A 12,500-nucleotide genomic window follows, 5' to 3' on the forward strand; every position below is an offset into this window, starting at 1 on the left:
TGTCTGTCAGTGTCTGTCTGTGTCTGTCAGAGTCTGTCAGTGTCTGTCAGTGTCTGTCTGTGTCTGTCAGTGTCTGTCTGTGTCTGTCAGTGTCCGTCAGTGTCTGTCTGTGTCCGTCAGTGTCCGTCAGTGTCCGTCAGTGTCCGTCAGTGTCTGTCTGTGTCTGTCTGTGTCTGTCAGTGTCTGTCAGTGTCTGTCAGTGTCTGTCTGTGTCTGTCTGTGTCTGTCTGTGTCTGTCAGTGTCTGTCAGTGTCTGTCAGTGTCTGTCTGTGTCTGTCTGTGTCTGTCAGTGTCTGTCAGTGTCTGTCTGTGTCTGTCTGTGTCTGTCTGTGTCTGTCAGTGTCTGTCAGTGTCTGTCTGTGTCTGTCTGTGTCTGTCTGTGTCTGTCTGTGTCTGTCTGTGAGCGTCAGAGCTGAAACGTGACCGAGGTCATTAGCTGTGGCGAGGTCAGTGACAAGTCCCTGAAGAGTCCAGCGTGTTTCCCAAACCCCGAGATTATGTTTCTGTCGCAGCTCTAGTGTTTTGTGTTATTCATCATTAGTTGTAATATTTTCATGGGCAGTTGCATGATGATGCTCTTGCAGCTATGTGTTGGTCAGGTGCAATAACCTGCTGGAAGTTGTGTGTCATCACCTCGTGGTTGCCAGGCGACCAGCTCATAATCGCCTGCTGGCTCCAGCTCCAGATTTTGGCTCGTCAATCTTCTCACTTGACTTGCAATCGAGTGTCATTTGCTATAAAATGTTGAAATAGATCAGAGAGCTGGAGGCCGGCTGGTGCTTTCAACGTGTCCACAGATCCTGAGGTATTTTCGCAGCAGACAGAACGAACACGTGAGGTCGTCACGTCCACTTGGAGCTGCTGCTCCACGAGTTCCTGTGATCCGAGTGCACGAGGAGATTCTCCCGCGGGGGGAAACAGCCTCTTCTTTTTCTTCCTCCTCAGATCCCTCCTCCTCTCGCCCTCGCTCCCTGTTCATCATTTAGTCATCGGGATGCGCTTCGGCTCTCTCTGCCTCGGTCGGGGGGCTAAAAATGGCTGCCGCCCTCTGAGCAGCCGAGCGCCGGGCGCTGCACCGGAGCTGCTGTCGCATCAGGAAGCACGAGGAGGAAACTGCAGCAGCAGCAGCAGCGTGTGGAGTTCCAGCGTCTTTATCTTGGGCGTGACTCTCCGGGGACTTCACGACCTTTAGCACAACACATCGGCCCTTTTGAAATCCAGGCTCATTGCGGCTCACGAGAGGCTGAGACCTCCACACTTCATTGAGATGAGCAGCCGATGATATTGATCAGACGCGGCGAACGGAAACACAACCACGAGGAGAGTCGTGTTATCTGCTGAGTTACATCCGAGGTCGTGACAATCTCCCGACCGCCTCGCGTGAAACACGAGCCCCAACTTAAAGTTTGGGGCTCTGACTTTGTCAGTGTAATAATAATAATGTCCATGGACTCTGACTCTATTTCAAGTCAAGTCCTGCATTTCACTGTAGGGTTTTGAATACGCTCTCCTCTTCCTACATTCTGCACGTCAGCCTGCACCAGTGTTCACTCTGATACTCACTGAGAGAGGATCAGCACGAACTGAAATCACTCTCTCTCTGCTTCTGCTCCGTGTGTGTGTGTGTGTGTGTCTGTGTGTGTGTGTGTGTGTGATGCAGACAGGGTGTGTGTGTGTGTGTGTGTGTGTGTGTGATGCAGACAGGGTGTGGGTGTGTGTCTGTGTGTGTGTGTGTGTGTGTGTGTGATGCAGACAGGGTGTGGGTGTGTGTTATGTCTTTAGGTATCGATCCCACCCTCAGCAGAATCCAAGTCCTCGCTTCAGTTTTAAAAAAAATGCACCGCTGGTCTCGTCCGTTCTACCAAAGATAAAACATACTATTTTGAAGCTAGAAAGAATTACGCTCACTGTGTGTTTCTGGTTCCTGTGTGTGTGTGTGTGTGTGTATGTGTTTGTTTGTGTATTTGTTTGTGTGTGTGTGTGTGTGTGTTTGTGTGTGTGTGTGTGTGTGTGTGTGTGTTTGTTTGTGTGTGTGTGTGTATGTGTGTGTGTGTGTGTAGCTACTGTTATTGGCAGGAGTCGGTGTGTGTGTGTTACAGCTGGAGGCAGTCCCGCGCGCCCTCCGTCCAGCGTGTTTCCATGGTAACCGGGTTACATTTTCGGAAGCCGTCGCAGATGATGAGAGAGGAAATAAATAAATAAATCACCCACTGCTCCACAAGATATTATTTATGAGGTTCTCTGATATAAAAAATGAGGGAGAGAGAAAACAACTCATCATCACTGACATCCACATCACTAACTAGACTGTACAAATATTGTAAATACACTGAATGAACATTGTATCATTATTAGATTCTACTTAAACCAGCGACTGTATCGTTTTGCAGCAACTGTCAAATCTAAAGTGGGTCGATTCCTTCATGTCCTCGTGTGCAAATGAGAGAACATTGGATAAGGAAGCAGATGAGTTGTTTCCTCTCTCTGGACGGAGCGACGCTGATATGAATCCCCACATGTACACGAGGTGTGACGTGCTTCACTCGTGTACCGGAGGAATCTGACCACGTGATAATGTCTCAGAGCAAACAAACAGGACACCCCGGCCATAAATCAAAACCTGAATGTCTCCTAGGGAAATTATAAAGCCTCCCGAGAAGAGGCTCAGATTATGAGCTGTGCTGTATATTGCATTCGAAATGTACGTTTACGATTATTGATGCAGTCTTAATCGCTCCCTGATGATGATGACACATGATCTCGTGGCCTTGGCTGTGATCTTGTGTGTGTGTGTGTGTGTGTGTGTAACTCCTGTAACTCCGTGTCTTGCAGATGGCGCGCCGCTGAGCGAGCTGTCCTGGTCGTCGTCCCTGGCCGTGGTGCTCGTCTCCTTCGCCGGCCTCTTCACCCTCGTCTTCCTCATGCTGGCCTGCCTCTGCTGCAAGAAGGGCAAGATCGGCTTCAAGGTGAGCGACGTTCAGGAGACACCACGGACACACTCTCAGACGACCGCCATGTTCACGTCACGGACGGTTTCCCTCCGTCTGTGCTGAGGAGATGTTGACGGGAAGTGAAGCAGAGTCGCACACAAAGGTGCCGGAGGCCTGAGGCTCGTCAGGGCCGCGCGGCGCGGCGCCGATGTACGTCCCACTTCTGAGGCAGCAGTGGAAATGGGTCACGGCGCTGGAGAAAAATAGGACGAGGGAACAAGGAAGAGTGTGTGTGTGTGTGTGTGTACTGAAGGAATGCGTGGACTGAATGTGAGTGTGTGTGTGTGTGACTGTGAGAGTTGAAGGCCTGTGTGTGTGAGTGTGTGTGTGTGTGTGTGAGTGTGTGTGTGTGTGTGTGTGTGTGTGTGTGTGGCGTCAGCCACAACTTTAAACTCATCACCTCACGGAGGATGATAATATTCATGTGTATAATATCTTTCACCCCAAGTCTCATGCTGAGTGTGTTCAACCAACATGCCCAATGTATTTCCATCATATGAAAATACGATGGGAAAAATAAAAGAAAGAAGTTTTGTTAAAGTATCCCGTCAGCAGCCGTCACACCTCCCCGTCCCCGTTCGCACGTCCCTCGCTGCATCACCACATTGTCACGCGCAGCAGGATTGTGACCTCGTGGTCGACAGGTCACGTCAGGTTCTGTTTCAGGGTTCTGACGGTTGTTCACTTCCGACTGAGGTGAAATCCTCATGCTCTTCTCTCCGCGCCCTGCGCTGGCTCAGCTGGCTCTCTGATTGGTTCATTGCCCGTCACGCCCCAGAACACTTAAGGAAAGAACAACTCTGTAAAACTACGCGTCCGGCACAAGTGAGTCTGGACTCGTCCTGAATGCTCTTGCGATCAATAAGAATAGAACGCTCCTCACGGAAGATGAAATATTAATGACATTATATTTTTTAGGTTGAGCTTCACGAATGTGAAGATTTAAACCTTTTCTTTGCTGTAAATCATTAAGTCAATATCCTTTTCATCTTGTAGTTAACACTGAGCTCTGCTAATTCTAATATAACAAAAAAATGATCATAGGATTATATTATATACTATATATTATATAATATATTATAACCTTAGACTCTCTTCTTCCTCTGAATGTCGTCTCTGTGAGTCATATTCCTGCACCAACACTTGAAACTGCCAAAAGAAAAAATGATTTATTCCCCCAAATGAGGAACTTATGTTTCAGCATTATGTATAAGCAATTATCATAATCACTGGCCTCGGAGGGAATAGTAGAAACAGTTGATGCCACTGAAGAGAACATCGGGATTAAGATTGTTTAAAATAATGACTGGAGGAGTTCACCTCAGGGATTCTTCTTCTTCTTCTCCTCCTCCTCCTCCGTCGTTAATGTGTCTTCTTCGTCTGTCGCCGTGTTACATAACATCCTGTTCTCTCCTGAGAGACAGACTGTGTTTATTCATATGCGTCGTGAGCGTCTGCTTGTTTGGCTGCATCCAAGAAATTGTGTAATCTGTAGAATATATATTTATATACAGTATATACTGTACGTATGATGGGACGGACCACCCAGGTCGGACCTGTCGGGGTGTGTCCGGTGGTGGGAGGAGGAGGGAGGGGGAAGGGAGAGGGCGTGAGGAAGGTCATACCCATGAGCCCCCAGTGCATCCGGCCTCGGGGCCTCATCCGGAATCAGACTCAGCTTCTCCCAGAGCAGGAAGAGGGGATTTAGAGGGGGGGGGGGGGGGGGGGGGGGGGCGACAGAGAGATCTGTGCAGAAAGATGAGGAACTTCCTCCGGTGGTTCTCACTTTCTGTACGTCTCAGATGAGACTGTTAATGGACCTGCTCTCATCCCGTATTACATTTTCTTTTCAGTCAATATCAGTTTTTGTTTTCTGAAAAGAGTAGTTTTTTGGGAAATGTGATTATTCTCTTCCTCGGCAGGAGATACAGTGGACGAGAAGACTGATGCTTCTTGCACCCGGACCATTAGAATATTCCCACGAATGAGCAGATGTAAAACAGTTTCATTTTTCATTTAGATTAAACAAACAAGATGAAACACGTGACGCGATGAGCTTCAACACTGGACTGAACATTTCCTCTCGTTTCCAGACTTTCAGATGAATTAACTAATATCTTCTGACTGTAGCTCCGTGTTTACATGCGACCGCCATCAGTCTCCTTCATCCAACACTCGGAATGTATTTAACAAACTGTTCCCCGACTATTCCTTTAAAGAAATAACATACCTACAGTTTGATATTTTGATTATTCTTTGAAGAATTATCTACAGGCCACGTTCGATGTTCTAAATGAATTCAAACAGAAACATGATCCAGATTCAGGGACATGTGGACTGAAATAAACCTTTAATCACGTTGTTAAAACCCTTCATCAAGATTTTAAAAGTTGACGAGACTGTAAAGAGACTAATGGTTTAAATTAAAGGGATGAAACTTGGGTCAGGTAGAGGTCAGAGGTCAGGGAGGACGAAGCAGCCAGCGGAGAGGAGGTCCTCACAAGTACAGTGTTAGAAAGTAGGTGTTGGTCTGTGTGTGTGTGTGTGTGTGTGTGTGTGTGTGTGTGTTTGTGTGTGTGTGTGTGTGTGTGTGTGTGTGTGTGTGTTTGTGTGTTTGTGTGTGTGTGTGTGTGTGTTTTCTCATAGGGCGGCCCCGCAGATGTTCTGGAGAGAGAGAGAGAGAGAGAGTGATGTCACATGTATAGTATGTGAAGCCCCCCACCCCCTCTTCCTCTTCCTCCCCCCTCATCTTTTTTTCTCCCTCACATATTTTGCCGGGGCTCAGTTTCCCTCCTCTTCCTCGCGAGGCGGCCACCGGTTCGGAGCTTGTGCTCCTCCTTCCACCCCCTCCATCCCCCCTTCCCCCCTCCCTCCTTTTCATTTTCTCCCCCTCCATCCCTCCATCCGCAGCAGTCCCATGCAGGGAGGGTCAGTGGTCAAAGCTCCTCTTCCTCCTCTTCCTCCTCTTCCTCCCCTCTGGACAATGACACTCTCTCTGCAGCAGAGCGATGAAGCCGTGTTCTGCCGCCGCTCTCCCTGGCACCACCAACCTCCTGCTGCATGGCACCCGTCACACCACTGGGGGGGGGGGGGCTGCTTCTGCTTGTGTGTGTGTGTGTGTGTGTGTGTGAGTTGACATCCTCGCCTACGGACTCTGAGCAGAGGTAAGCCTGCAGGGACACAGAGGGACGAGACACTTCACTGTCTTATTGTACTGTTAACATGGAAATGAGATTAAAAGGACAACGCAAATGTTTTAATTTATACATTATGTTAATGTACAAACATGACGAATGACAGTTTCTGTTTTGTTTTTACGTCTTGAAGAGAATGGGGAAAAAGACGCAAAATACAGTTAATTCAAAAAGCCAAACGTTCTCTTGTTATAACTTGTCAAAGACACAACTTTTTTATTTCTTCTTTATATCATCGTAAATATCGTAATATGAAGTCGTCATCTCGAGTTCCAGCAGACTGTTTCTCCCTTTTGCTCATTTCATTGGAAAGGGTTCGACGAAGACGCTTTGAAAAAAAAAGATGCAAGACCAGTTTGGATACGCTCCGACTGCAGGGTGGAAGTGACAGATCATTTTTCTGTTATGTGTGTGGCTGCGTGTGTGTGTGTGTGTGTGTGTGTGGTGAGTGAAACCACATGTTGAATGGGAGGGCGAGCAGGGCCGTGTGAAGATCCTGATGTGCGGCTGTGGGAGGGTGCGTGCAGCGAGCGTGCATTCATTCTTGGGGAACAGGAGGAAGTGAGAGATGGAGGAGGTGTTTGTGTGTTAGTGTGCGTGTGTGTCTACATGTGTGTTAGTGTGTGTGTGTTAGTGTGTGTGTGTGTTTACGTGTGTGTATGTGTGTGTGTGTGTGGGTGTGTGTGTGTGTGTGTAAGTGTGTGTGTATGTGTGTGTGTGTGTACGTGTGTGTGTGTACGTGTGTGTGTGTACGTGTGTGTGTGTGTGTGTGTACGTGTGTGTGTGTACGTGTGTGTGTGTACGTGTGTGTGTGTACGTGTGTGTGTGTGTGTGTACGTGTGTGTGTGTACGTGTGTGTGTGTACGTGTGTGTGTGTGTGTGTGTGTGTGTGTGTGTACGTGTGTGTGTGTACGTGTGTGTGTGTACGTGTGTGTGTGTGTGTGTGTGTACGTGTGTGTGTGTACGTGTGTGTGTGTACGTGTGTGTGTGTACGTGTGTGTGTGTGTGTGTGTACGTGTGTACGTGTGTGTGTGTGTGTGGGTGTGTGGGTCACATTTTTCCAGCATTGCGACCCTGCTGCTCCTCCAGCCCCAAACTATAAGAGACCTTTTATTCTGACATCCGGTCTGTGGACGCAGCCCCCCCCCCCCCTCGTCCTCGTCCTCGTCCTCCTCGTCCTCTGATGCTGGGACAGATTCATTCTTCCCTCAGACCAACAGTGATTGGTTTATTTATTTTGGAAGACGCATGAAGTGAATGTTTGTCTGAAGCCGCGAGCGACCGATCACTTCTGAACAGAAGTGTCCCAGAGCAGTTACGAATAAATCTTTTCAGACTTTTCAGCTTTTCAAGGAGTGTTGCAATGTTCCCATCATGAAACACTTGATTTTTTTACAGAGTCACTGAGAGGAAGCTGTTTTACATCTACAGATTAATGTTGTTTGATTTTGGACGTTCGATATCCCAGTTATTTTTTATCCTTCGCTGCAAAATTGTGTAACGGCAGAATAGTTTGGGGATCCGTCAAATAAAGAGAAAATATAAAAAAACTGTATTGATTGCAAGAAAACATAAATAGAGAGGAAATCAACAAACAGATATGAATGAAAAGGGTGAATTTAATTCACTTTTGAATACATTTTTGCACGTTCTTGTAGATTGTGTGTTCATGTTTCCATGTGTTCAGTTTGTTCCAAGTACCAAACTGCCGGTCGCTCTAACGGAAGCAACCTGTTTCTCCCGGTGACCGTTGACCTCGTCATGCCTCTTGTGCTCCAGGAATTCAAGAATGTGGACGGGGAGGAGTACCACGCAGACATGTCCACCGTGGCCTCGCCGGCCTCCCAGGGCAGCCCGGACGTCTACATCCTGCCCCTCACCGAGGTGTCGCTGCCCGTCGCCAAGCAACCGGCTCGCTCAGGTGAGTCCACGGCCGCAACCAGATGGATCATCGCCTGCTGTAGACACAATCAGGTGCCGTAGTGAGCAACAGCCCTATGACAAAAGTGTTAAAAAATGACTGAAACATTTTGCCATATTTCCACTGGTGCACTCACGAAAAACATGGCGTCGGGAGTTTCATAGACGAGAAGTGTTCAACGGGTCAGACTTGGTCTTCTCACCCACTAAATCTTTGAATTGTCATAACTACGTTTGAAACAGATTCACACGTTTCCCCCCTTCGGAGTCAAAAGGGATGAAATATAACAATCGTGACGTCACGTCTGATCAGTGATTGTGAGCACAGCGAGGAAAGGGGCCGCGCAACTTTGTCTTTCGTGGAAAGTTGGTCCCCGGAGAGCGAGCGCCGCCCCTGGCGCTGGCCCCGGAGCAGCTGGGGGCGTCCTCCTATCCCACAATCCCTCACTGCGCGTCCCCACAGAGTGAACCCAGTGCTCTTTAACTCCTCACTCTCTCCCACAGACATCTGCCTGTTGCGTAATAGCGTCCGAGCGGCCGGCCCACACTGCTGCTCGCTGGTATGTCAGGCATGCGAGAGACGGAGACAGAAAGAAACTCTCTTTCTGTCTCCGTCTCTCTGCCGCGCAGCGACAAAGGGCCTTGTTGTTGATGGGCCGATGCTGCCTGATGAACTTGACCCTGGATTCATGGATCACGCCCAACGCACTCCACTCAACTGTCAACTGTTTGATACGTTCCACGACGTAAAGGACAAAGCAGATCAGAGTTCGGTGGATTCAGATCGTCCGTCCTCGTCGTCCTTTCCTCTCTACTCTTCCTCCACCTCGGCGGAAAACGCCGCTCAGACAATCCGACTCCACGTTCACTGAAATACGTCCTCGTGTGGCGGTGGATGTTGTCGACGTGTGTCTGCCGTGGTGAAACTACGAATTTCTGAAGATGGACGTTCATATTCATACTCTTCTTCTTCTTCTTCTACTTCAGATTTAATCGTTAACGTTCCTTAAATAATATTGTGGGTCTGTTTCTCCTTTCCCCTCACGTTGGAAGCTCCAGTGTCCTCTGCCAAAGGAGATAGGACAGGAAACATCGAAGCACCTTTCTTAAACACTTGGAGAATCCTGCTCTTATCGTGGTGCTGAGGAAACACACCCTTGTTTCTCCTGTGTGGATCGGTTTGCTTGTATTTGCCGAAGCTTTGAGATAAAGTCTCTCTTCACACTCGAGGAAGGTTAATGGAAATTTCACTATCGATGTCAAGTTTAATATGAAAAAGAAACAATAAATGCTGCTGTTTCCTGGTGGGAGCATTTTCAGAGGCAGATAACTTGAAAAGCTCAGCTTGTTAAAAAAACCCTCAAACTCTTCTGCACGTCTTCAATAAAACAACCCACTTGAAGTAAAAAGAATTCTCCCTATTGTCTGCGATAGTGCCGAGGCAACATGAGCGCGCTGTCATCTGTGAATAATAGAAACCATTAGAGGAGCGGTGCAGAGGTCGGGATGAATTACTGCACCTGGAGGAGGAAGAGCCGCACCCACTGACATCATCAGGGGGAAATCAAGTTCTTGTTTTTCAGTGAGAAACTGTGAATCGGTCCGTCACTGGACTGCTCATAGACCCGCTTATCGTTCACATCTGGATGGAGAGGCAGAGAAAGGTAATACGTAGGAACAGTAGTTATGACTGATGAGCAAGTTTTCAGATTTCCAATCATTCCTCAGAGATGAGGCAGATGTGTGGAGACGAAGTGCTGCACAGGACGTGTGGTTCCTCTGCAGCCAACGTTCCCGTCCTCCTCCGTCATGAGCCCCGGGGCCGTGGAGGGGGCCTCTGTGGACGGGCGGAGTTCCCCGAGTGCTTGGCTCCGTCCATGGGCCCCCGGTCCCCACCAGGATCCACCCCGATGCAGCTGTTCTCTGATGGAGCTCGCACACACACACACACACACACACACACACACACACACACACACACACACACACACGACGAGAGCAAAACAAAGTCCAGCTCTTACGTCTTAATGTACACAAACACAAACACATGATGGAATTTCCTTCCACTTTAGAGCAGAGATACGTGTCCTTCCAACAAACACTTAAAAGCTCCAGAATAACCTGCAGACATCGACCTCTAAGTGAGCTGCACGAAAACAACGCAGCAGACGTCATAAGTGAATTCCAACGATCGTCCGAGGACGGCACCTCGGCAGAGGAGCGGCCCGCGGATTCGCCGGAGCGAAGAAAGGGATAATGGGAATTCCATTTGGGCTCCCGAGTGATTCCTGCTGCCGCGCATCTCGCTAAAGACTTCCTGGCCACTGTAGCGATTATGAGTGAGACGCATTCTTCTTCTGAGAGACGCTCAGCGGCAGCAACGCGGCTTAGAGACGAGGCCAGACGCTGAACTGTCAGACGAGATTGAGTTAGTAGTATATTGTCTGTGAGGAGATCTGAGAAGGGAGCAGGGCAGTCGGGGCCTTTTCACGTTGTCACAGTGAGTGAAACAAATGAGGTTTGAAAGCAGGGCCACGTGAAAGTGTCAAGAGAGGAAAACATTTGAACAGATCTTATTTCACGTTCAGAAACTTGGCAGAAGAAACTAATTTGAGATTTTGAATCTCATCGTCTCCCCCTCATTGTTCCACCGGCGTGATGAATACTGGAGGTCGACACGACGGCGCAGGTGGGACGCGTCGCACGCCGCCGCTCTGTGGTCAACAATCCCCCAGGTCATCCTCATGTCAAGGAGCCGGTGGAGAATAAGCCCCAGTGTGTGAGCGCTAACTGGTCCCAACTGGTGCCGGGCTGCCCCCGAGCAGCCGGACAATGGTGGCTATTCTACACTGGGGGGATGGAGAGAGCGTGAGTAGGTGTGAGGAATGACCAGTGGTGGTGGAGGGGGGGGGGGGGGCGTCCAATATGGCCTCAACACAGTGACTGGACTGTGCAGCAGCCTGGAGGGGGAAGGCAGCACCACAAAGATCTGCCTGTCCGCTCCTGCACCCACAATCTGAGTGTCACCATGGGAGATGCAGAAAGAAAGGAAGGAAGAAAGAAAGGGATGGATGGTGATGGGTGGGACACCGACAGAGGGAGGGGGTGGGGTGTGGTGCCGTCACAGGACGGTCCGGTGAGTCTGGTGGAGCGGCACAGACCCCGGGAGACGCCGTCAGAGATGCACCGGGGAGCCGCGGGACAGTCGGACGGAGCGGTGCCAGAGGAGGCTCCGATCGGGACCTGTACAGTTTGTTCTGGACCATGGACCACGTGTCCCACCCCCAGAGTGGGGTCGGCGCCGAGCGGTCGGACAGGGGACGGACTCTGCACCGCAGCCACTTAGAAACCTGGATGTGGTGCGTTGTCTCGGGTTACTGCCATGAGTTATAGAGGCCGATAAATAATATGAATTATTATTACGGAGGTATTTATGATTCTCTTCCATGAGGTCATGCTGTATCGTGTTTTTGTTGTGGTGCCTCTATGTTTGATGTAACTTCCTTTACACCCGACATAATATTGGAAATGAACAAAGTCTCATCACTGGAAGGGAATTTCTTTTTGCTATTTACATTTTACATGACACTGTACAATGTGTCTTTTTTTATTATTCACGTCATGAGTGTTGTGGTGGTTTTTGTCTTAAACTGTGCAGTACATGATAAAGATTATCCTCCCTGTCTGTGCCTGGTATGAAAATGTCTCTCAGCTGAGCATAAGAATCAGAGTGAACATTAAAATATTGTGATAATACAACTTCAAAATTGAAAAAATGTTGTAACCAGAGTTTCACATCATATGGAAAACGAATGGAAAGGCGTCGTGCAGCGGAGGGACAAATACACCTTTCTGTAACATTATCCAGCTGTAATGTTTTATGTTCATGTTGCCTACGTTGTTGCTGGCGGATGTTTATCCATCAGTGAAACTCCTCTTCTCTCCTCCTCCTCCAGTCCAACTCCTGAAATCCTCCGAGCTCAGCCGCCACAGTCTGCTCTACCTGAAGGAGATCGGCGATGGCTGGTTCGGGAAGGTAAGCCGCCTCTTCCCTACTACACCTGCTGTCGCCCGCGGCGACGCTGGTCAAATGTTTAACGTACAGTAATAATCCTCCACTGCTGCTCCTACCAGCAGATAACATGCATCTTACATCACTCTCTCTTCTTCTTCTTCTTCTTCTTCTTCTTCCCTCTGTTTCTCCTCCTCTTCATTCTGTGCACTCATGAATTCACGTCCGTCCTGGTGTTGCCTCTGCTCGGCACGTTTGTCTGCTCTGCGTCCTCTTCGCTTCTCCTCCCTCTGTGCGTCTTTGTGTAACTCCCGTCCACGCTCGGTCGGCGTGTGAACCTCCCTGTGTGCGTGTTCGCCTCCACCTGTGTGTGTTTTCAAGGTT

At 49.1% G+C, this 12,500-nt stretch overlaps 1 protein-coding gene across 4 annotated transcripts in view; it reads left to right on the plus strand.

Moving 5' to 3' along the window:
* aatkb (apoptosis-associated tyrosine kinase b) overlaps window positions 1-12,500 on the plus strand; it is a 33,019-nt gene that overhangs the window by 11,223 nt on the left and 9,296 nt on the right. For 2 of the 4 annotated variants that reach the window (XM_035612101.2, XM_047327744.1), the window contains exons 2-5: window positions 2,833-2,966; window positions 7,964-8,105; window positions 12,061-12,140; window positions 12,498-12,500. The exon at window positions 12,498-12,500 is cut by the window's right edge and continues 116 nt beyond it. In XM_035612101.2, the coding sequence (XP_035467994.1) occupies window positions 2,833-2,966; window positions 7,964-8,105; window positions 12,061-12,140; window positions 12,498-12,500 (359 nt within the window). Of the gene's footprint in view, window positions 1-2,832; window positions 2,967-5,834; window positions 6,155-7,963; window positions 8,106-11,240; window positions 11,464-12,060; window positions 12,141-12,497 lie in introns of those variants that run through there. The other 2 variants (XM_047327745.1, XM_047327746.1) reach the window with 2 other exon arrangements.

Source organism: Scophthalmus maximus, chromosome 16 (genome assembly GCF_022379125.1).
Source record: "Scophthalmus maximus strain ysfricsl-2021 chromosome 16, ASM2237912v1, whole genome shotgun sequence".
Lineage (NCBI taxonomy): Eukaryota > Metazoa > Chordata > Actinopteri > Pleuronectiformes > Scophthalmidae > Scophthalmus > Scophthalmus maximus.